The sequence below is a fragment of the Pararge aegeria genome, chromosome 14 (genome assembly GCF_905163445.1).
Source record: "Pararge aegeria chromosome 14, ilParAegt1.1, whole genome shotgun sequence".
NCBI lineage: Eukaryota > Metazoa > Arthropoda > Insecta > Lepidoptera > Nymphalidae > Pararge > Pararge aegeria.
In genome coordinates this window covers 2,286,746-2,309,890 of record NC_053193.1, presented here as the reverse complement: position 1 = coordinate 2,309,890, position 23,145 = coordinate 2,286,746, and the positions used below count along the sequence as shown (strand labels likewise).

The 23,145-nt window shown below is 35.2% G+C and overlaps 2 protein-coding genes and 1 long non-coding RNA gene across 6 annotated transcripts; all 3 read right to left on the bottom strand.

Annotated features, from left to right (window-relative positions):
• Positions 1–3,468: 3,468 nt before the first annotated feature.
• Positions 3,469–6,015, bottom strand: LOC120629259. Of its 2 annotated transcripts, XR_005658985.1 has the most exons (3): positions 5,273–6,015; positions 4,661–4,788; positions 3,469–3,568 (listed from the first exon to the last, which is right to left on the bottom strand). It is a non-coding gene; the product is annotated as an uncharacterized LOC120629259 (long non-coding RNA). The 2 variants fall into 2 exon arrangements; XR_005658984.1 differs by lacking the exon at positions 3,469–3,568 and having other exon boundaries at positions 4,491–4,788.
• Positions 6,016–7,003: 988 nt separating this feature from the next.
• LOC120629258 (lactosylceramide 4-alpha-galactosyltransferase-like) lies at positions 7,004–9,490 on the bottom strand. 2 transcript variants are annotated; one of them, XM_039898138.1, is made up of 4 exons: positions 9,298–9,490; positions 8,297–9,032; positions 7,693–7,820; positions 7,004–7,275 (listed from the first exon to the last, which is right to left on the bottom strand). In XM_039898138.1, exons 2-4 carry the CDS (start codon positions 8,959–8,961, stop codon positions 7,052–7,054), a joined length of 1,017 nt encoding a protein of 338 aa, XP_039754072.1. In that variant the 5' UTR covers positions 8,962–9,032; positions 9,298–9,490; the 3' UTR covers positions 7,004–7,051. The 2 variants fall into 2 exon arrangements, with proteins under 2 accessions (XP_039754072.1, XP_039754073.1); XM_039898139.1 differs by having other exon boundaries at positions 9,379–9,490.
• Positions 9,491–18,129: 8,639 nt separating this feature from the next.
• On the bottom strand, positions 18,130–20,638 carry LOC120629334 (lactosylceramide 4-alpha-galactosyltransferase-like). Of its 2 annotated transcripts, none has more exons than XM_039898248.1 (4): positions 20,446–20,638; positions 19,445–20,180; positions 18,841–18,968; positions 18,130–18,427 (listed from the first exon to the last, which is right to left on the bottom strand). In XM_039898248.1, the coding sequence occupies exons 2-4, from the start codon at positions 20,107–20,109 to the stop codon at positions 18,204–18,206; spliced, it is 1,017 nt and encodes a 338-aa protein (XP_039754182.1). In that variant the 5' UTR covers positions 20,110–20,180; positions 20,446–20,638; the 3' UTR covers positions 18,130–18,203. The 2 variants fall into 2 exon arrangements, with proteins under 2 accessions (XP_039754182.1, XP_039754183.1); XM_039898249.1 differs by having other exon boundaries at positions 20,527–20,638.
• Positions 20,639–23,145: the final 2,507 nt, after the last annotated feature.

Genomic DNA, 23,145 nt, shown 5'->3' with positions numbered 1-23,145 from the left:
GCAATCGTTGCTTTATATATAGGATATAATATATACCATATGTCTTTTAAGTACTTACTTTACGAAGGTACAGTTGGGCTGGTAAATACAACGTTGATTTGCCATTCAGGGCAGATTCTGTGCGAGTGTGCAGTATCGAAGATTTGAACGTAGTTTCCATACTCCTTTAATATTTATTTACTGTGACACAGTTTTGTTATCAATCACAAAACAAAACATCTCGTTATACGGACACTGCTAAGGCGGTGGTGTGTACCTAGGGCTTGTAAGTAACTTCTGAGTTTTAATCGGATTAAAAAGCGTCTGCACAAATTAGTCGATATTTTTTTGTGTTATGACTCAATAATTGGGGGTTATAAGGTCTCCCTCTGGTTTTCCACTTACCACCATTGTTTCGTCAATTATTACTTCGAAAAAAAAACTGCATTTTCAGCAAGCCCGCCCAAGTTAGATTGCGCAAACTTGGGTCATGTGACAGGAACACAATTCCTTATGAATCCTAGCAGAGCCCCTGACTCCTGATCACTGATGAGTAAATTTGATCTGCTCTTTTACAAAAAAAATACCCCAGCCTACCGCGTCACAACGCCCGCTGCGCTATTTCTTCGGTTGCTCGGCTCCTAAGATTCGTAGTGTGATGTTAAATAGTAGTTATTCGATCCCCAAGAATTGGATTAGTTAATGCAAAAAAAATATCAAATCCACTGCCAGTTGAAACCGGAGATTGGCGATTAAAACGAATAAAAAAATACTTTTTAATATTTTTATTAGTATAGATAGAGACGTAAACTATATTATGGGTTTGAGTTAGCACTCAGATAAATGAAATAATAAACAATCTTCTCATAACATCGCATAACTTTATTTTTCTTTTCATTAACTTAAATAATTACAAATCACAATAAATGAATTAGTTGATTGAATCAGGTTGTATCACACAATTTTTCGCAATTAAAAGGCAATTTTAATTGTTAATATTCCTATATTATGGTGTACAGTAAAAAAAGAATACTTAATTAACCGATGTTTTAATAACATGCATTTTTAAACGAGAATGTCAAAAAATAAAAAAAAGTAAAACAGAAATTATAAATAACCAATCAAAGGTATACCTTTAAAAGGCTAGAATTTAAAAGGAAAGAATTAGATTGGAAGGTGGCGGTGATTAAACTGTCAAATAAATATTTGAGTCTTTCAGTGACGTCACATATTTTATAGAATTTCATCGCAGGTGACATGGTAATTAAGGGCTAAAATGTAGTAGTGCGATATGATCCAGTTATTGCAGTAAGCGATTCTCAAAATACTCTTGTGTGACTTCTACTAATGGAACTATGTCCCTTGTAAATACAATCAAGTCAAAATAGAGAATTATAATAATATTATAAACAATGATAAGATGTCATAAGCATAAAGAATTGTATCCTACAGCTATCTCACGGAGACTGTTACAACCTCGGTTGTATTAGTAGACCAACAAAGCAGTTTGTAGACTGGGGTGCTAATTATCTAATATTAATTACGATTTATATGGTATCGAAAAAGCGCCATCTAGCGGAAGGATTCTCGGAAGGAAGTTTCCTCCGAGAAGAGCCGGCAAGAAACTCAGCAGATTACTCTTTTTCAACATCATGTAAAAGTTTACAATCTTTACTTCCAAGCAGCCTTGTCGTTAAGAAATTCATCAATTGTATAGTAACTTCGATTCATTAAATGTGTGTAAACACATTGTTGAAACTTATGCATTGGCAGGTCTAAAATTGCGTTGGGAATCATATTATAAAAGCACTCAATGCCACAAATGACTTCTGCACCTTTCGCAAACGGTATGCAGATGTCATTAATTCATGTCCGTTGTATGTATGATTTTATTAGTTTTTAATATTTTCTTTAGACTAAAATGTTTTTATTACTTCAATATTGTTTACATAATAAGACATTTAAGAAAAAATGGAGTGTAGATGAAAGAGAAAATTACACACTAGGCAGTGTAAGTACCTATAGTATAGTATAGTATAGTAAGGTAAACATCTTAAGTACAAAACAGTGTGAAATAGTGTAATAGTCCGTGAAATAGATACACAATACAACACTGATAAATAATAAATTATAAAGGAAATAATAAATTGGTACTCTACTTTTATATATTAATTAGAAACTTATGAATTAACGTGCACCAAAATTGACCACTCCGCAGTGAAAATGTAATCTTTTCATTTACACGTAAGACGCGCCTGCCACATTTTTTGATGATCTGTATCGACCTGTATAATCAATCGTAGATAATAAAACGCAATCAAAACTTCCTTATGAAAGAGTTACTATGTTATACTCGCTCTTAAAAGTAGCTTTTATATAAACACTATGGAAAGTTTTAGCCAATCCATTACGAGAGACCGCGATTAAAATATATCTTTGCAGATAGACTGTACAGTTATATTTTTATCATACCAATGTATTGAAACCGTTTTTTTAAATCAAAACTAATGTGTGTGGTGAGCCTTTGCACATTAGTTTTCGATAAAAGAAAAGTTATCCCGACATCAGCGAAACTTTCTACGCGTTGTCTCCTCGTCATCGTCTTAGTGTATTTTTTATGAAAACATATAGTAAAGGTACCACGAAAGCTAGAATTTCAAATGTGCGGATTTTTTAACCTCTAGTTTTTAATTTTATTTTTCTCAATTTTTGTCTCGTCTCAAGTGGTTACCTATCAGACTTCGCCGGAATTTGCACATTGTATCTATTCTGTACTGTGTTTTATTTCATCGTTCTACTCCTCTTTACCTGAAAGAGAGGTTTCAATTTGTAGGACTCCCAGGTGAACTTCGTTCTACGAGGAAGTTAATCTTGAAGGTGCCTGGTCACAAAACCTCCTTCAACGGATCATTTACGGTTCAGGCTATTAAATTATGGAACGCCTTGCCGTTAGATATCCGTGAGGCACAATCGATTGGGACCTTCAAGAAACTAGTGAAGGATCATTATTTGTCTCTTTCAGCCGAACATCGCTGAAGCGAATCATTTTAAGTGTGTAATTTGAATTATTTATGTATTTCATACAAATTGAGGATGTTATATGTTATATATTTATATAGATATTTATGTTATATATTTTATTTGTATTTATATGTAATATATTTATATATATAACTATAATATATATATATATATATATATATATATATATATATATTATAGTTATATTTATATATATTTTATTTGTATTTATATATTTGTATAATTTTTAAATCTTATTTATTGCACCACCTACCTCTTTTCTATGTTTTTTCCTTTTACGCCATTGGTTGCCTGGAAGAAATCGCTATGTAGCGATAAGGCCACCAAATTGTACTCTCTTGTTATGTATTTATATCTTTGTAACTACTTTTTTTTCTTTGGTGTACAATAAAAGTGTATTCATTCATTCATTCATTCATATGTACATTACATTTCCGAGAAAATCTTAAGTCTTCACATTTAGGTGCATCTAAATGTTCAATGGCTATTTCTTCATCATCATGATTGTTACAGTCATCAACATAGTCATTACATGCACTTTCAGACACTGTAAGGAGTCATTGAAACAAATTAAGAGACTAGAGTCTGTGTAAGTTGAACTCATACTTTCCCGACAGGGTTGATACAAACCACTTGTATACTCTTAAGCCTATGAATCAGTACAACATTTGTACTTATATGTACTTTACTTTAAAAAAAATAGCTTGTTTCACTTTTAATGTTTTCAAAGTAAACCTGTGAAAGTCACGGTGACAGATTGGAAAATAATTCGAAATGTGAATCTGCAAATGGCAGATATTTAGGCTGATCTATCCTAAATTTGTATTACGATAAATTACCTATCGTACACATCTAGCTGTTGCAGGGAAAAAAAACTGAAAAGTTGAAGTTTAAACATGGTTCTGTAAAAGTAAACACAATTGCATCTAACACATATGTTTGCATAATCTAAGTGGACTGCTTACTAACTGCTAAATAAAATAAAAAATAAATAAAAAAGCCATTTATTCTACTACCAATAAATAAAGAAATACATATTACATTCATTCACATAATTAAACTACATAAAATAATTAAATTTATACATTATTTTAACAAATTACATATTTTATTTCATTACATTTATTTAATAGCTAGTCTTCAATTCTTATTTGTTTTGTTGTGTTGTGGTAGAAGTCGCATCTCTGGCGTAGGCCTCCCCCAGCTCTCTCCATTCCCTTCTTTCCTTAGCGTTTCTCATCCACAAAGGTCCACATACTCGAGTAAAAACGTCCGCCCAGCGTTTTCTTGGTCTTCCTCTTTTCCTTTTCTTATTCCGTGGCAGCCACTCTGTCAATATTTTCGTCTATGAAATGGTATTTGCTCTGCAAACATGACCTGCCCATTTCCATTTTAGCAATATAACTTGCCTCAGGGCGTCGCTAACACCCGTTCTTTTACTGAGTTTTTGGTTATTTAGCCTGTCTGACAACTTTACCCCCAGCATGCTCCTTTCCATTTTCCTTTGGCATACCACAATTTTCTCCTCATCCGCTATTCTAAGTGTCCATGTTTGGCATCCATAAATTAAGCATGGGAGAATTGCAACATCGTATAACCTGGCTTTTATACTGATGTTAATATCTTTGTTCTTCATTACCCATCTCAGCCTCTTGTGCTAACCTCCATTGGGTCACCTCAGCTACTTGCTTTAACTCAACAGCTTTACAAAGTGTCTGTACACAATTCACACAAATGTACTTCGGTTTTCCATCATTCTGTCTTAACCTGAAAACAATATTTTTTATCAAAACAGCCTAGTTAAGGCCTTACTCCTGGACATGGGTACATCCTGACATCTTACAGTTAACACATACAATGATACTCATGTATTAGTGGGTAATACTAGAGTCTAGAACGTAACATGCTAGTGGTAGTAACTTTAATTTGACTATATTTCTGGTGGAATTTCCCCAAAACAGCTTTGATAGTACCAGAAATAAATTGGTAAGTTGATTGGCTGCATGTCCTTGTCAGTCAGGTGGTACATAGCCAGGGTTGAAGCCCCATGTAGACCAATTCAGACATTCTAAATTACTGATTTCCCTCTGCTGTGTATCAAACCCAAGACTTCCCTTACAACCCATCCACCAGAGCACCACTGCACCAGGGCAGTTGAGGAAAACACCAAATACATAACACATTTTCCTTCTTATTTTTGATTTTATCTTAGTGACTAAAGGATACTGATTATATTAATTTATTCACAAACCTCAATATTCAGAATAGTTTTGATGTCTTTGGCATAATTTATTCTACTTCTATTCGTTTCCTAGTCTTCTAGTAGAGTCTTAGACAGAGTCTGCAATTATTAATCAATCTACCTTTATTAATTTTTTGTAAAGAGCTGAAAGGCATAAGCATGTCAGGTTTTATAACATATTAAAGGCATTTTAGATCAATCATCATATAGAAAAAATCTGTATGTGCACCATATATAATTACTTCAATCTTTATACTCCATATCAAGCAAACTTTCAAAATGGAACTACAATGCACATTTTGTTCACCAGAGCATCCTCAAAGTCAGGAGACGTAACAATGAATAATTACTACGTCTTGACATGAATTGCGTTGTACAGATTTTGCAGCTTTTAAATTTATTATAAGACTATTAAATCGCGGGCGACGAGTCACATTTTTTCAAGAAGATTCAAGAAATAATAAAAGTAATTCAATGATGAAAGATAGCCAGATCGCATTATTAAAAGATCATTAGCGATTGGATTTACATTTTTAAATAGATCTCTGCAAGTCGCAGGTAGTAAGTATGAAAAAGTATGATTTTATATTAAAAATCTGCAATCTGCTTGCTGCGGATAACAGAAAGTTGTAATGTTTACTTCTTGGTTTCAGCCATTTCTCGTAAGTTACGGTGTTTCAGTAACCGTTTGAACTTTACTCGCTTTGAACGACGTCAGTTTTTTATCTTATATATTGTTGTCATTGCTTTTTTAAAAAACTCATTGTTTGTTGGGAAAAAAAAAACAAACAAACATCAATCAGTTGACATTGACATAAGACATTCACTCTTGACAATGGCAGCTACTTGGCATCATAGAAAAGATATGTAATCACTACGACAAGCCATAAGCCAAAGAAGAAAACAGGTAGGTAATCCAAAGAATATCCCTCATCCGGTCGTATTGAAACCATTTGATTTGGACAATTTTGTCGCTAATAGCAATGGTGAACGTTTTTTATACTAGTTAGTAGTAGTTATGCTACTACGCTAAAGGTATCGAACTGCTTTTCAACGGAAAATGTTCGAAAACGACTTCAAATAGGAGGAGGATACCAATTCGGATGTTAATTTATTATCTATTTTCTTTTGTAGGGCATAATAGACGGATTTGCATCATTACTCTTTCGTTGAAAGGAATTTATCACGGAATAGCCTCATTTAAGTTTCTTAAAGATCTGATGATGAGTTTTCGGGTAATTTAGATGATAAACCAAATGACTGAAATGCGAGGTACCTACATATTCTCTATACAATGTCGGGTGCCCTGTAGGAATAACATTTCTGTTTTTCTTCTACTTTTTGGTTTATTGGATCTGCGCGCTGAGCGATTGAACCATTGTCAAACCATTTCTGTTAGCCTCTGACAGCAATGGTATTCCTACGATTCCTACATACCTTTTAGAAATTGGTTGGTTTAAATAATGTTCCTTTGTGTATATGAAAAACCCAGAATGTATAAAATCAATGAAAAACCTAAGAACAATGATTTCTTCTCCTTCTTCGGGTTAATACTGTTTTAGCATTGATTAAATAACTTTCAACGTTAATATTTTCATTTTGTTATAATAATAGTAGAATTGGGCAGAGGACTTAATATCATTTGGCACTCCTCATAATAAATACAAACAAAAATCAAAATTGGGTAAGTTAAAAAAACGAGCTTATTTTAACTCTGTTTACTATTGCATTTTTTAGATTAAATAACTTTTGAAATTACATACAATGCTTTTGATATATTTGCTTACATTAGAACCCGAATTGATCAGAATACATTTTAAAAGTCAAAGGGCAGAATCTTTTCGCTAGTTTGGTTAGTGGAGAACTTCTCATTACTTTGTAGTCCTTGGTACTGTGGTCCCACAAATTGTAGGCATATGCGTTTGTAGTCCATAATTCTCCTGGGACGAAATATTCAATGGCCCGGACTTCTGGTATGGGGTGGAAAAACTCTGGACCATATATTTCAAAGCCTGGAAAAATAATTTAAATTAAAGAGAGTTGCAAAGTTTTAAATAGGTACCTACATAGGCTGGAGGGAAAATACTTATATTGCGGTTGGCATTTAAAAAAAAATACATTTTGCACAAGTTGGCAGTTTGACGCTTTGTGTTGTTCAACAATTAACTACATCTATGTAACTCACCTAGTTTCAAATCACGCAGGGTTTATGTGACGAGGCATACCTACTGATATTATTTTTTCTTTTAAATTGTATTTAATCACAAGCCTACCAGCAGTGCACACAGCATAGCAAGTTTTTGATTACAACTTACTTAAGCTTTCGATACTTACTTAACAGAGCATGCAAACTTAAATAAAAATCGTAAAACAGAGTACTCTATGAACCCTATGACTGAAATAAAATAGATACAAGAGTATATAATCACCATTACACGTAGCAGAGGACATGTACAAGGTGTCTGGGGTCGAACAAACTTTTTTCAGAACTTTGGTCATGACCGTCGGTTGCCATGTATGAATGCAGTCACCTCTACATAAAATCGATTGCATTTCACTGAAAGTTAAAAACATAACATGATTAATCAAATATAAACTAACATAATATGTAAACAAAATTACGATCGCTGAATACCGGTCGTTACAACCTCCTTATTTAGTAGGTAACAAGTGATTCAAGTATGCATCTCAGAATGCTCAGAATTAGAAGGGTTTATACTCCGTTATAGTCTACCACGCTGGCCAAGTGCGGATTGACAGACTTCACACGCCCTTGAGAACATAATGAAGAACTCTCAATGTATTTATTTCGGAATTACTCATAGAATAAGAAGTATTTGAACTACCTACCTACTTAATTGTGCTATGCTGACATACTTCTAGACAGAGTTGTTTGATTGTTTTCACGGAAAAAAATATGACTGAACCGATCTTGTTAAAATTTACTATCAACCAGACCGTCGCGGCGACGGGCTTAAGATACGTTTTTACACTTAAAACTAAAACGCTACTTTAAACAATAAATTAACTAACTTGACAGCGATTCCAGATAATTTTCTTCCAACAGCGTCCCTGGAAAAAGCCAAGACACCTTCCCCAACTGTATCATCGCTCTCTCTGGTCGCCCAATTCCTTGCCAAAGATCGCAAAGGCTGTGCAACCACCATATCTATGTCCAAGTATATCCCACCCCATTGAGCCAGCGTTAAATATTTCAACACATCCAGACTTATTGAAACACGATTACGACTACATTTTGGCAAGACATCAATTATTAAATCCCCCAAAGGTGTCCCCTTACAGAATTCTTTGATATTAATGCTCCAAAATTTTACATTATTAAAGTTCTCGTGAGTCAAATTTTCCGAAGGTACAGTTGGGCTGGTAAATACAACGTTGATTTGCCACTCAGGGTGCGTTATAGCGGCAGATTCTATAGAGCAGTGCTGTCTTGCAGTCAAATTTCCAGGGCAAGAGGTCGCGTACATAAAAATGGACCGCGAGGGTAGATTAGAACTTCTTTCTAATACGGGTAAAGTGCTATTGCTATTTACAAAGGGGCAGGACATTTCATGTTCTTGCTCCTGTCCCGTTAAAGTACGTAATATGAATGTGAAAAGTGCCAAAATAGGCAAATGTATGACGTATTTGGAGTTACTTATTATGCAACGTAGCACGAATGTTCTCCTCTTGTACATTTTTCCAAACGTATTGTAACGTGTTCTTTTTATTGTACAAGGTAAACGCTAGGTACAGCTAGGTATATTACCTATAAAAGAAAAAAAAAGTAGATGTTAGCTAGTAAGTACCTAAAGTAAATCAAGTAAAAAGCTTCTTCTTAGCCACTATGAGTCAACTATCATAGTTATTTCATTTTGAAATTTGAAATTTAAAAAACTACACTACACATATTTACGAATATAATAAGCTTAAACTCATAGAAATCATCACTTTAATAAATATACTTTGGTTTGGTTATACGAATTAAAGTAAACTACTGCGTAAAAACATGAACATCGAAAAAAAAAAAAAACCTGTTGCTTTGTCTCGAATTTCACTCAAAGCGCAAATAGCATTTACACAACACTCAATAATACTGTAAATAAGACATTTACATTGATAAATATTCACTTTTTACGAAGGTATTTTGTTTTTATAGTAATTAATCAGATTCAAATTGAAAATTATGGTTTGCTGCCCCTGGAGGCGTCAGCCCGGGAAGCTGTAGGAAGCTTGCTGCACCGCGTGGTCTAAGACACAAGCTTGAGCGGAATGGCCTAAAAAATATATTTATTTATTACCTCTATTATTAAATATATTTAGCTAATTTTGTGTCACAGATGCGCGCGCATCTTAAAATTTCACTCTCATCATTTTTTCATAACGCGCCTAAAGAAGTACAACTTCAAAAATCTGAAAGATGTTGATTTTTATCGATATTCTTGTCTCATGTTTAATGTTTCAAAATGAAAAAAATAATAGATCTAAATAAAGCTTATTGTATTTACTTGTGATTGTAATGGGCACTTTTTTAAATAAAAATCTAAGTATAGTTCTATAAGCTTATTTTAAGCATAAAATGGTCACGCGCACCCTCTAGCCATGCACTTAGTGGCCCGCGGGACTTGATCGAAATAGGATGTGTATCAGTTTTTGACAGCCACGCTCCCATCGCTTCATAAACGTCATTTCTTTAAATAAATATAATTAAAGTGTAAAGTAGAACATTGATAGTCAATATTTATGACCACAGTGTAATCATTAGTGAGTTCATTTTATTTTGATATTTTTTTAAATTATACGATGTAACGAAATGCACGCGCACATGGTTACTCAAGTTTAACAGGATGAAGATAGTTGCGAAACTGAGAGAGAGGGAAATACATCGTCCGCAAGCTCACTTTTTGCGATGCGCGCGCACATCGTCACAAAAAACACCCTGAAGTTAGAGAAAGCAGGGTCGCTGCCCACTGCGCCACTCGGCCGTCAAACGAGATGTTTTGTTTTGCGATTGATAACAAAACTGTGTCTCAGTAAATAAATATTAAAGGAGTATGGAAACTACGTACAAATCTTCGAAACTGCACACTCGCACAGAATCTGCCACTATAACGCACCATGAGTGGCAAATCAACGTTGTATTTACTAGCCCAACTGTAACCTTCGGAAAGTACTTAAAAGACTTATATCATATATGGTATATATTGACGAAGTTAGCTACAAGGTTTGAGTGTACACTTTCAATTGTCAAAGTCTGAGGGCTCATTCCGGTGATTTAATTGATTCAATTGCACAAAATCTTTAGGAGTAACTCAGGTTTTTTTCTGACGGAAGTAACGCTTACGTCAGACGTCTGTACATTTAAAAATAATAATTTGGATTGCTCGTAAGTATATGTCATATACTCCACGCTTCTTGACTTATACGCCAGCTAGTGGCAAATATCATAATCAATTAGGATGATTTGTTTCCAATATTTTCAAACGGATCAATTGTGAATAGCAAAGTGAGTAAAAATTCAACAGTTTAAAAATAAATATTTTTAATTGCAAAGTATTTTGAAAATAACTTAATTTACTTGTTTATTTATTCCTTTTGTTATAAATAAATTGGTACTAAAAATAATTTAATTGCCTCGTGATAAAAAAAACAATAAGCACTGAAAAAAAGTGTGTGCGTGTAACCTTTATGCGCGTTAATGAAAGAGTAAAATGTTCCTGGGACTCCGCCATTTCGTTTAATATTCACTATTTCATTTTACATTCTATTTAAAATTCATTAATATCACTTTCAAATTTCACATTCACAAACATTTTCATTTGTTACATTGAATAATTGAGAGTAGAAAATTGAAGGTTAAAGATCAGCACCTTGTCATTGAATATTATAGAATGTCGCAATCGTCACTAAATTTATTAGGCAATAAAAGTAAAAATAAACAAGTACATATATTTAGAGATTTTTAAACAACTCTGCAATTTATTTATTTCTTTTTGATTTTAATTGATTATCATATTTGCCACTAGCTGGCGTTTAAGTCAAGAAGCGTGGAGTAAATGATATGTACTTACGACCAATCCAAATTATTATTTTTAAATGTACAGACGTCTGACGTAAGCGTTACTTCCGTCAGAAAAAAATCTGGGTTACTCTGTAGTCGCGCCTAAAGAAGTTTTACTTCAAAAAGCGTGGGGTGCACCAATTGTCTGGTAAAATTAATATTAACAATTACCTAAAGCTGCGGGAAAACCTGGCCTTAATTGGGATATCACAAGATGGAAGGGCTTGCAATTCCTTGCACTCCGCTGGCATTATATCTGTCCTCGGCGCGGCCGCTAATGAATTGGGCCATCGTCAAAAAGGGGTGAAAATACGCATGCGCTATCGACGACCTTTAGAGCAAATTGATTTTTTCCTATACCTACTGATTTTATATAATGACATAAATAACAGCAAAAATGTAATAAATTCGCTCTCAAAAGTTTGTGGTTCAGTTACTTTTCCAAGTTTGAGAGTCTTTATACGAAACGCTAATTTTGAAATTTTATAGGATAGGATATAATATATACCATATATGATATAAGTCTTTTAAGTACTTTCCGAAGGTACAGTCGGGCTGGTAAATACAACGTTGATTTTACAGGGTGCGTTATAGCGGCAGATTCTGTGCGAGTGTGCAGTTTCGAAGATTTGTTCGTAGTTTCCATACTCCTTTAGTATTCATTTACTGTGACACAGTTTTGTTATCAATCGCAAAACAAAACATCTCGTTTGAAGGCCGAGTGGCGCAGTGGGCAGCGACCCTGCTTTCTGAGTCCAAGGTCGTGGGTTCGATTCCCACAACTGGAAATTGTTTGTGTGGTGAACATGAATGTTTTCCAGTGTCTGGGTGTTTATCTGTATATTATAAGTATTTATGTGTATTATATTCATAAAAAAATATTCAGCTCAGCTATCTCAGTACCCATAACACAAGTTACGCTTACTTTGGGGCTAGATGGCGATGTGTGTACCTATTGTCGTAGTATATTTATTATTATTATTATTATACGCACACTGCTAAGGCAGTAGTCTGTACCTAGGGCTTGTAAGTAACTTCTAAGTTTTAATCGGATTAAAAGGCATCGGCACAAATTAGTCTATATTTTTTTGTGTTATGACTCAATAATTGGGGCTTATAAGGTTTTCCACTTACCATCATTTTTTCGTCAATTATTACTTCGAAAAAAAAACCGCGTAAACATTATTTCTCAACCATTTTCAGCAAACCCGCCCAAGTTAGATCACGTGATATGAACACAATCCCTTACGAATCCTAGCAGAAAAAGTGCCCGGTTCTTGTAAATGTAATATGACTGGGCACTTATAGAATACACTCCTGATCACTGATGAGTAAATTTGATCTGCTATTTTACTAAATAAATACCCCAGCCTACCGCGTCACAACACCCGCTGCGCTATTTCTTCGGTTGCTCGGCTCCTAAGGTTCGTAGTGTGATGTTAAATAGTAGTTATTCGATCCCCAAGAATTTGATTAGGTAATGCAAAAAAAATATCAAATCCACTGCCAGTTGAAACCGGAGATTGGCGATTAAAACGAATAAAAAAATACTTTTTAATATTTATTATTAGTATAGATAGACGTAAACTATATAATGGGTTTGAGTTGAGCACTCAGATAAATAAAATAATAAACAATCTTCTCATAACATTGCATAACTTTATTTTTCTTTTCATTAACTTAAATAATTACAAATCACAATAAATGTATTAGTTGATTGAATCAGGTTGTATCACACATTTTTTCGCAATTAATCGGCAATTTTAATTTTTCATATTCCTATATTATGGTGTACAGTCTCTCTCTCTCTCTACGTCGTGTTCCTCATTGCTGAGGGTCGTGACCCCTTCCACTAACAACTTTTTGGACGATTTTGTGCCATTTGACTCGGCTTTGAGCAACGTTTAAAGCCGTATGCACTTTGGTGTCGAGAACAGTGCGGATTTGATCCGACCAACGAATCGGGCTACGTCCTCGAGGTCTCTTTCCTTCCACTTTGCCAGTGACCACTATCTTTCCAAGATTGTCTCCATCTCTTCTGGCAATGTGACCGAAGTACTCGAGAATCCTCTTAAGACAGGTGGTTGATAGCCTTCTTGTAATTTTAAGCTGTCTCAAAATCGATGCGTTGGTCCTGCGTGCCGTCCACGGGATTCGCAACATTCTCCTCCAGCACCACATCTCAAAAGCGTCAATACGTTGTCTATCAGCTGCTTTAATGGTCCATGTCTCAGCTGCATACGTAAATATAGGAAAAATAAGTGCGCGGACCAGACGCACTTTTGTCTTGATTGAGATATTCCTGTCTTTCCAAGTCCTATGTAGCTGTGACATTGCGCTTTTGGCCAATCCGATTCGCCTTCGAACTTCAGTTTCACAAGAACCAGTGGCACTAATATTGGAACCCAGGTAAATAAAGTTCTCCACGATTTCGAGATTTAGCGAGCCAGTGAGCTCCAACCTTCCTGCACGATCTACCACCATAGCTTTAGTTTTGGATCTATTTATGAAAAGACCCATGGCATTGCTTATTCGCTCCATCCTGTCCAGTAGAGACGTCATCTCAGTCTCAGATGCTGCTAGGAGAGTTGTGTCATCAGCGTACCGTAAGTTGGTCAACTTTACTCCACCTATTCTGACACCACCATCCCATCCTTCGAGAGTTCGCCTCATAATGTATTCCCCGTATATATTGAACAGAATGGGGGAAAGCACACAGCCTTGCCTAACTCCTTTACGGAATTTGAAGGGTTTAGAGGTAATCTCATCTATCCTTACAACTCCTTCACTGCTGCAATAAAGATTTTTGAGCAGCGCTATTAGATGTTCTGGCACTCCTAATTCTGTAAGCACTCTCCATAAACAGCTCCAATCAACGCAATCGAAAGCTTTACTGTAGTCAATAAAGCACATGATAATTGGCGTATTGAATTCATAGGCTTTTTCAACTAGTTGCCGTACATTTAGGATTTGTTCACGGGTGCCTTTGCCTTTCACGAAACCCGCCTGCTCTTGCGGAATTTGCCAATCCAGGTAGTGACGGATGCGGTTATTAATTATGTAGAGCAGTATTTTGCCGGCGTGGGATATGAGCGCTAGTGTACGATAATGGTCACATTTTCGCGTACAACCTTTTTTATGTAAGGGGACAACTACTGACCTGGCCCAGTCTTTTGGCCATTCACCGTTGAGCCAGATAAGGTTGCAGATCCTGTGCAGCATGTCAACACCAGTGTCCCCCAGAGCAATGAGTGTTTCAGCTGTTATTTGATCGGGTCCGGGAGCTTTCCTCGTTTTTAGACCTTTTAAAGCTGCGAGAATTTCCGAACGAAGTATGCATGGCTCCAATTCCAGATTGTCACAGTTTACGTATGACGCTTCTGAACCATTGGAATTCTTGTATAGATCTTCGCAGTAATTACGCCATCTTTCAGCTATTGCGTCAAGCTCGTATATGGGACTGCCCTCGGAATCCTCTATGACCCACGCCTTTGGTTTGAACTGCCTAGATAAGAGTCGTACTTTTTTGAACAGGTCTGATGTTTGAAATTTTTGAGAGTGGTGTTCGATCTCGCTACATATATCTTCAATATATTTATATGGTGTACAGTAAAACAAGAATAATACTTAATTAACCGATGTTTTAATAGGAAAGTCAAAAAATATAAATAAAATAAGACAGAAATTATAAATAACCATTATAAAAGGCTAGAATTTAAAAGGAAAGAATTATATTGGAAGGTGGTGGTGATTAAACTGTCAAATAAATATTTGAGTTTTTCAGCGAGTTCACATATTTTATATAATTTCATCGCAGGTGACATTTGTAATGAAGGGCTAAAATGTAGAGAAATATAAAAAGTAAGTGGTGCGATATGATCCAGATATTGCAGTTAGCGATTCTCAAAATTCTCTTGGGTAGCTTCTACTAGTGGAACTATGTCCCTTGTAAATACAATCAAGTCAAAATAGAGAATTATAATAAGTAATATTATGAACAATGATAAGATGTCATAAGCATAAAACATGTATCCTACAGCTATCTCACGGAGACTGTTATAACCTCGGTTGTATTATCAATGCCTTGTGGTCTGTAGTTCGCATGTTAATGTAGACCAACAAAACCATCTAGCGGAAGGATTCTCGGAAGGAAGTTTCCTTCAAGAAGAGCCGGCAAGAAACTCAGCAGATTTCTCTTTTTCAACATCATGTAACAGTTTACAATCTTTGCTTCCAAGCAGCCTTGTCGTTAAGAAATTCATCAATTGTATAGTAACCTCGATTCATTAAAAGTGTTTAAACACATTGTTAAAACTTATGCATTAAAAAGTTGAAGTTTAAACATGGTTCTGTAAAAGTAAACACAATTGCATCTAACACATATGGTTGCGTAATCTAAGTGGACTGCTTACTAACTGCTATTAAACATTATTTTAGTTTAAATGCATTTTGTCAAACTTTACCCATCTCAGCCTCTTGTGCTAACCTCCATTGGTTCACCTCAGCTACTTGCTTCAACTCAACAGCTTTACAAAGTGTCTGTACACAATTCACACAAATGTACTTTGGTTTTCCATCATTCTGTCTTACAATATTTTGTATCAAAACAGCCTAGTTAAGGCCTTACTCCTGGACATGGGTCTCTTACAGTTAACGTCATACAATGATACTCATGTATTAGTGGGTAATACTAGAGTCTAGAACGTAACGTGCTAGTGGTAGTAACTTTAATTTGACTATATTTCTGGTGGAATTTCCCCAAAACAGCTTTGATAGTGCCAGAAATAAATTGGTAAGTTGGTTGGCTGCATGTCCTTGTCAGTCAGGTGGTACCTAGCCAGGGTTGAAGCCCCATGTAGACCAATTCAGACATTCTAAATTACTGATTTCCCTCTGCTGTGTATCAAACCCAAGACTTCCCTTACAACCTATCCACCAGAGCACCACTGCACCAGGGCAGTTGAGGAAAACACCAAATACATAACACATTTTCTTTCTTATTTTCGATTTTATCTTAGTGACTAATAGATACTGATTATATTCATTTATTCACAAACCTCAATATTCTGAATAGTTTTGATGTCTTTGGCATAATTTATTCTACTTCTATTAGTTTCCTAGTCTTCTAGTAGAGTCTGCAATTATTAACCAATCTACCTTTATTATTTTTTTGTAAAGAGCTGAAAGGCATAAGCAAGTCAGGTTTTATAACATATTAAAGGCATTTTAGATCAATCATCATTGCATAGTTATTAAAAAAATATTATTATTTTTATTATGAATAATGGATAGAAGCAGGCATTACTTTTTTTTACTTATTAATTAAGTAAAAATAAGCAATGCCTTTTCTTCTATTGCTACACTTAATCCTCAAAAAGCAGAAAAAATCTGTATGTGCACTATATGGTGCACATACAGATTTAATTACTTCAATCTTTATACTCCATATCAAGCAGACTTTCAAAATGGAACTACAATGCACATTTGTTAACCAGAGCATCCTCAAAGTCAGGAGACGTAACAATGAATAATAACTATGTCTTGACATGAATTGCGTCGTACAGATTTTGCAGCTTTTAAATTTATTTTAAGACGAATAAGTCGCGGGCGACGAGTCACAATTTTTAAAGAAGATTCAAGAAATAATAAAAGTAATTCAATGATGAAAGATAGCCAGATCGCCAGATCGATTATTAAAAGATCATTAGCGATTGGATTTACATCTTTAAATAGATTTCTGCAAGTCACAGGTAGTAAAAGCTGCTGAATATTAAGTATGATTTTATATTAAAAATCTGCAATCTGCTTGCTGCGGATAACAGAAAGTTGTAATGTTTACTTCTTGGTTTCAGCCATTTCTCGTAAGTTACGGTGTTTCAGTAACCGATTGAACTTTACTCGCTTTGAACGACGACAGTTTTTTTTTCTTATATATTGTTGTCATTGCTTTTTTAATAAACTAATTGTTTGTTGGCCAATAATCTCATAAGCCAAAGAAGAAAACAGGTAGGTAATCCAAAGAATATCCCTCATCCGGTCGTATTGAAAGCATTTGATTTGGACAATTTTGTCGCTAATAGCAATGGTGAACGTTTTTTATACTAGTTATGCTACTACGCTAAAGGTATCGAACTGCTTTCCAACGGAAAATGTTCGAAAACGACTTCAAATAGGAGGAGGATACCAATTCGGATGTTAATTTATCATCTATTTTCTTTTGTAGGGCATAATAGACGGATTTGCAGCATTACTCTTTCGTTGAAAGGAATTTATCACGGAATAGCCTCATTTAAGTTTCTTAAAGATCTGATGATGAGTTTTCGGGTAATTTAGATGATAAACCAAATGACTGAAATGCGAGGTACCTACATATTCTCTAAACAATGTCGGGTGCCCTGTAGGAATAACATTTCGGTTTTTATTCTTCTTTTTGGTTTATTGGATCTGCGCGCTGAGCGATTGAACCATTGTCAAACCATTTCTGTTAGCCTCTGACAGCAATGGTATTCCTACGATTCCTACATACCTTTTAGAAATTGGTTGGTTTAAATAATGTTCCATCGTGTATATGAAAAACCCAGAATGTATAAAATCAATGAAAAACCAAAGAACAATGATTTCTTCTCCTTCTTCGGGTTAATACTGTTTTAGCATTGATTAAATAACTTTCAACGTTAATATTACCATTTTGTTATAATAATAGTAGAATTGGGCAGAGGACTTAATATCATTTGGCACTCCTCATAATAAACACAAACAAAAATCAAAATTGGGTAAGTTAAAAAAAAACGAGCTTATTTTAACTCTGTTTACTATTGCATTTTTTAGATTAAATAACTTTTGAAATTACATACAATGTGTTTGATATATTTGCTTACATTAGAACCCGAATTGATCAGAATACATTTTAAAAGTCAAAGGGCAGAATCTTTTCGCTAGTTTGGTTAGTGGAGAACTTCTCATAACTTTGTAGTCCTTGGTACTGTGGTCCCACAAATTGTAGGCATATGCGTTTGTAGTCCATAATTCTCCTGGGACGAAATATTCAATGGCCCGGACTTCTGGTATGGGGTGGAAAAACTCTGGACCATATATTTCAAAGCCTGGAAAAATAATTTAAATTAAAGAGTTTTAAAGTTTTAAATAGGTACCTACATAGGCTGGAGGGAAAATACTTATATTGCGGTTGACATTTAAAAAAAAATACATTTTGCACAAGTTGGCAGTTTGACGCTTTGTGTTGTTCAACAATTAACTACATCTATGTAACTCACCTAGTTTCAAATCACGCAGGGTTTATGACGAGGCATACCTACTGATATTATTTTTTCTTTTAAATTGTATTTAATCACAAGCCTACCAGCAGTGCACACAGCATAGCAAGTTTTTGATTACAACTTACTTAAGCTTTCGATACTTACTTAACAGAGCATGCAAACTTAAATAAAAATCGTAAAACAGAGTACTCTATGAACCCTATGACTGAAATAAAATAGATACAAGAGTATATAATCACCATTACACGTAGCAGAGGACATGTACAAGGTGTCTGGGGTCGAACAAACTTTTTTCAGAACTTTGGTCATGACCGTCGGTTGCCATGTATGAATGCAGTCACCTCTACATAAAATCGATTGCATTTCACTGAAAGTTAAAAACATAACATGATTAATCAAATATAAACTAACATAATATGTAAACAAAATTACGATCGCTGAATACCGGTCGTTACAACCTCCTTATTTAGTAGGTAACAAGTGATTCAAGTATGCATCTCAGAATGCTCAGAATTAGAAGGGTTTATACTCCGTTATAGTCTACCACGCTGGCCAAGTGCGGATTGACAGACTTCACACGCCCTTGAGAACATAATGAAGAACTCTCAATGTATTTATTTCGGAATTACTCATAGAATAAGAAGTATTTGAACTACCTACCTACTTAATTGTGCTATGCTGACATACTTCTAGACAGAGTTGTTTGATTGTTTTCACGGAAAAAAATATGACTGAACCGATCTTGTTAAAATTTACTATCAACCAGACCGTCGCGGCGACGGGCTTAAGATACGTTTTTACACTTAAAACTAAAACGCTACTTTAAACAATAAATTAACTAACTTGACAGCGATTCCAGATAATTTTCTTCCAACAGCGTCCCTGGAAAAAGCCAAGACACCTTCCCCAACTGTATCATCGCTCTCTCTGGTCGCCCAATTCCTTGCCAAAGATCGCAAAGGCTGTGCAACCACCATATCTATGTCCAAGTATATCCCACCCCATTGAGCCAGCGTTAAATATTTCAACACATCCAGACTTATTGAAACACGATTACGACTACATTTTGGCAAGACATCAATTATTAAATCCCCCAAAGGTGTCCCCTTACAGAATTCTTTGATATTAATGCTCCAAAATTTTACATTATTAAAGTTCTCGTGAGTCAAATTTTCCGAAGGTACAGTTGGGCTGGTAAATACAACGTTGATTTGCCACTCAGGGTGCGTTATAGCGGCAGATTCTATAGAGCAGTGCTGTCTTGCAGTCAAATTTCCAGGGCAAGAGGTCGCGTACATAAAAATGGACCGCGAGGGTAGATTAGAACTTCTTTCTAATACGGGTAAAGTGCTATTGCTATTTACAAAGGGGCAGGACATTTCATGTTCTTGCTCCTGTCCCGTTAAAGTACGTAATATGAATGTGAAAAGTGCCAAAATAGGCAAATGTATGACGTATTTGGAGTTACTTATTATGCAACGTAGCACGAATGTTCTCCTCTTGTACATTTTTCCAAACGTATTGTAACGTGTTCTTTTTATTGTACAAGGTAAACGCTAGGTACAGCTAGGTATATTACCTATAAAAGAAAAAAAAAGTAGATGTTAGCTAGTAAGTACCTAAAGTAAATCAAGTAAAAAGCTTCTTCTTAGCCACTATGAGTCAACTATCATAGTTATTTCATTTTGAAATTTGAAATTTAAAAAACTACACTACACATATTTACGAATATAATAAGCTTAAACTCATAGAAATCATCACTTTAATAAATATACTTTGGTTTGGTTATACGAATTAAAGTAAACTACTGCGTAAAAACATGAACATCGAAAAAAAAAAAAAACCTGTTGCTTTGTCTCGAATTTCACTCAAAGCGCAAATAGCATTTACACAACACTCAATAATACTGTAAATAAGACATTTACATTGATAAATATTCACTTTTTACGAAGGTATTTTGTTTTTATAGTAATTAATCAGATTCAAATTGAAAATTATGGTTTGCTGCCCCTGGAGGCGTCAGCCCGGGAAGCTGTAGGAAGCTTGCTGCACCGCGTGGTCTAAGACACAAGCTTGAGCGGAATGGCCTAAAAAATATATTTATTTATTACCTCTATTATTAAATATATTTAGCTAATTTTGTGTCACAGATGCGCGCGCATCTTAAAATTTCACTCTCATAATTTTTTCATAACGCGCCTAAAGAAGTACAACTTCAAAAATCTGAAAGATGTTGATTTTTATCGATATTCTTGTCTCATGTTTAATGTTTCAAAATGAAAAAAATAATAGATCTAAATAAAGCTTATTGTATTTACTTGTGATTGTAATGGGCACTTTTTTAAATAAAAATCTAAGTATAGTTCTATAAGCTTATTTTAAGCATAAAATGGTCACGCGCACCCTCTAGCCATGCACTTAGTGGCCCGCGGGACTTGATCGAAATAGGATGTGTATCAGTTTTTGACAGCCACGCTCCCATCGCTTCATAAACGTCATTTCTTTAAATAAATATAATTAAAGTGTAAAGTAGAACATTGATAGTCAATATTTATGACCACAGTGTAATCATTAGTGAGTTCATTTTATTTTGATATTTTTTTAAATTATACGATGTAACGAAATGCACGCGCACATGGTTACTCAAGTTTAACAGGATGAAGATAGTTGCGAAACTGAGAGAGAGGGAAATACATCGTCCGCAAGCTCACTTTTTGCGATGCGCGCGCACATCGTCACAAAAAACACCCTGAAGTTAGAGAAAGCAGGGTCGCTGCCCACTGCGCCACTCGGCCGTCAAACGAGATGTTTTGTTTTGCGATTGATAACAAAACTGTGTCTCAGTAAATAAATATTAAAGGAGTATGGAAACTACGTACAAATCTTCGAAACTGCACACTCGCACAGAATCTGCCACTATAACGCACCATGAGTGGCAAATCAACGTTGTATTTACTAGCCCAACTGTAACCTTCGGAAAGTACTTAAAAGACTTATATCATATATGGTATATATTGACGAAGTTAGCTACAAGGTTTGAGTGTACACTTTCAATTGTCAAAGTCTGAGGGCTCATTCCGGTGATTTAATTGATTCAATTGCACAAAATCTTTAGGAGTAACTCAGGTTTTTTTCTGACGGAAGTAACTTCTTAGTAATTTGCCACTAGCTGGCGTTTAAGTCAAGAAGCGTGGAGTAAATGATATGTACTTACGACCAATCCAAATTATTATTTTTAAATGTACAGACGTCTGACGTAAGCGTTACTTCCGTCAGAAAAAAATCTGGGTTACTCTGTAGTCGCGCCTAAAGAAGTTTTACTTCAAAAAGCGTGGGGTGCACCAATTGTCTGGTAAAATTAATATTAACAATTACCTAAAGCTGCGGGAAAACCTGGCCTTAATTGGGATATCACAAGATGGAAGGGCTTGCAATTCCTTGCACTCCGCTGGCATTATATCTGTCCTCGGCGCGGCCGCTAATGAATTGGGCCATCGTCAAAAAGGGGTGAAAATACGCATGCGCTATCGACGACCTTTAGAGCAAATTGATTTTTTCCTATACCTACTGATTTTATATAATGACATAAATAACAGCAAAAATGTAATAAATTCGCTCTCAAAAGTTTGTGGTTCAGTTACTTTTCCAAGTTTGAGAGTCTTTATACGAAACGCTAATTTTGAAATTTTATATATAGGATATAATATATACCATATATGATATAAGTCTTTTAAGTACTTTCCGAAGGTACAGTTTGGCTGGTAAATACAACGTTGATTTGCCACTCATGGTTATAGCGGCAGATTCTGTGCGAGTGTGCAGTTTCGAAGATTTGTACGTAGTTTCCATACTCCTTTAGTATTCATTTACTGTGACACAGTTTTGTTATCAATCGCAAAACAAAACATCTCGTTTGAAGGCCGAGTGGCGCAGTGGGCAGCGACCCTGCTTTCTGAGTCCAAGGTCGTGGGTTCGATTCCCACAACTGGAAATTGTTTGTGTGATGAACATGAATGTTTTTCAGTGTCTGGGTGTTTATCTGTATATTATAAGTATTTATGTGTATTATATTCATAAAAAAATATTCAGCTCAGCTCTCAGTACCCATAACACAAGTAACGCTTACTTTGGGGCTAGATGGCGATTAGTGTTGCCCAAATTCAGTCTTGGTCTTGCAGTCTTGGTCTTGTTCTTGCGTTTTTGCAAGACCAAGACCAAGAACAAGACCGCGTATTTTTAGCAAGACCAAGACCAAGACTGACCGTGCAAGACTTGAGCAAGAACAAGACATAGCCTGCAAGACTCTTGCGTCTTGCAGCTAGGACTTAGCGCTATTTCACGGAGTAGTTAGGTGTAACAGTTCGGTGTATAGGTAGGTAGGTACGCTTAGGAATTCTATGAGACGCAAAAAACTATATCAAAGAATATGAAAAACTGGACCTATGCGCATTACGACTAATACCATAAACATAGCGAATAAAAAAATATCTATTAAAATCAAACTGAGTGCATGCATAGTTATGTTTTAACCATCGGCACTTTGA

Coding starts and splice junctions, on each gene's coding strand:
- LOC120629258 (XM_039898138.1), bottom strand. CDS start 8,961: ATGTACAAGAGGAGAACATTCGTGCTACGTTGCATAATAAGTAACTCC. Junction 7,821..8,296: donor TTATCTGGAATCGCTGTCAA/GTTAGTTAATTT, acceptor TTTAACTTTCAG/TGAAATGCAATCGATTTTAT. Junction 7,276..7,692: donor GTCCTCTGCTACGTGTAATG/GTGATTATATAC, acceptor TTATTTTTCCAG/GCTTTGAAATATATGGTCCA.
- LOC120629334 (XM_039898248.1), bottom strand. CDS start 20,109: ATGTACAAGAGGAGAACATTCGTGCTACGTTGCATAATAAGTAACTCC. Junction 18,969..19,444: donor TTATCTGGAATCGCTGTCAA/GTTAGTTAATTT, acceptor TTTAACTTTCAG/TGAAATGCAATCGATTTTAT. Junction 18,428..18,840: donor GTCCTCTGCTACGTGTAATG/GTGATTATATAC, acceptor TTATTTTTCCAG/GCTTTGAAATATATGGTCCA.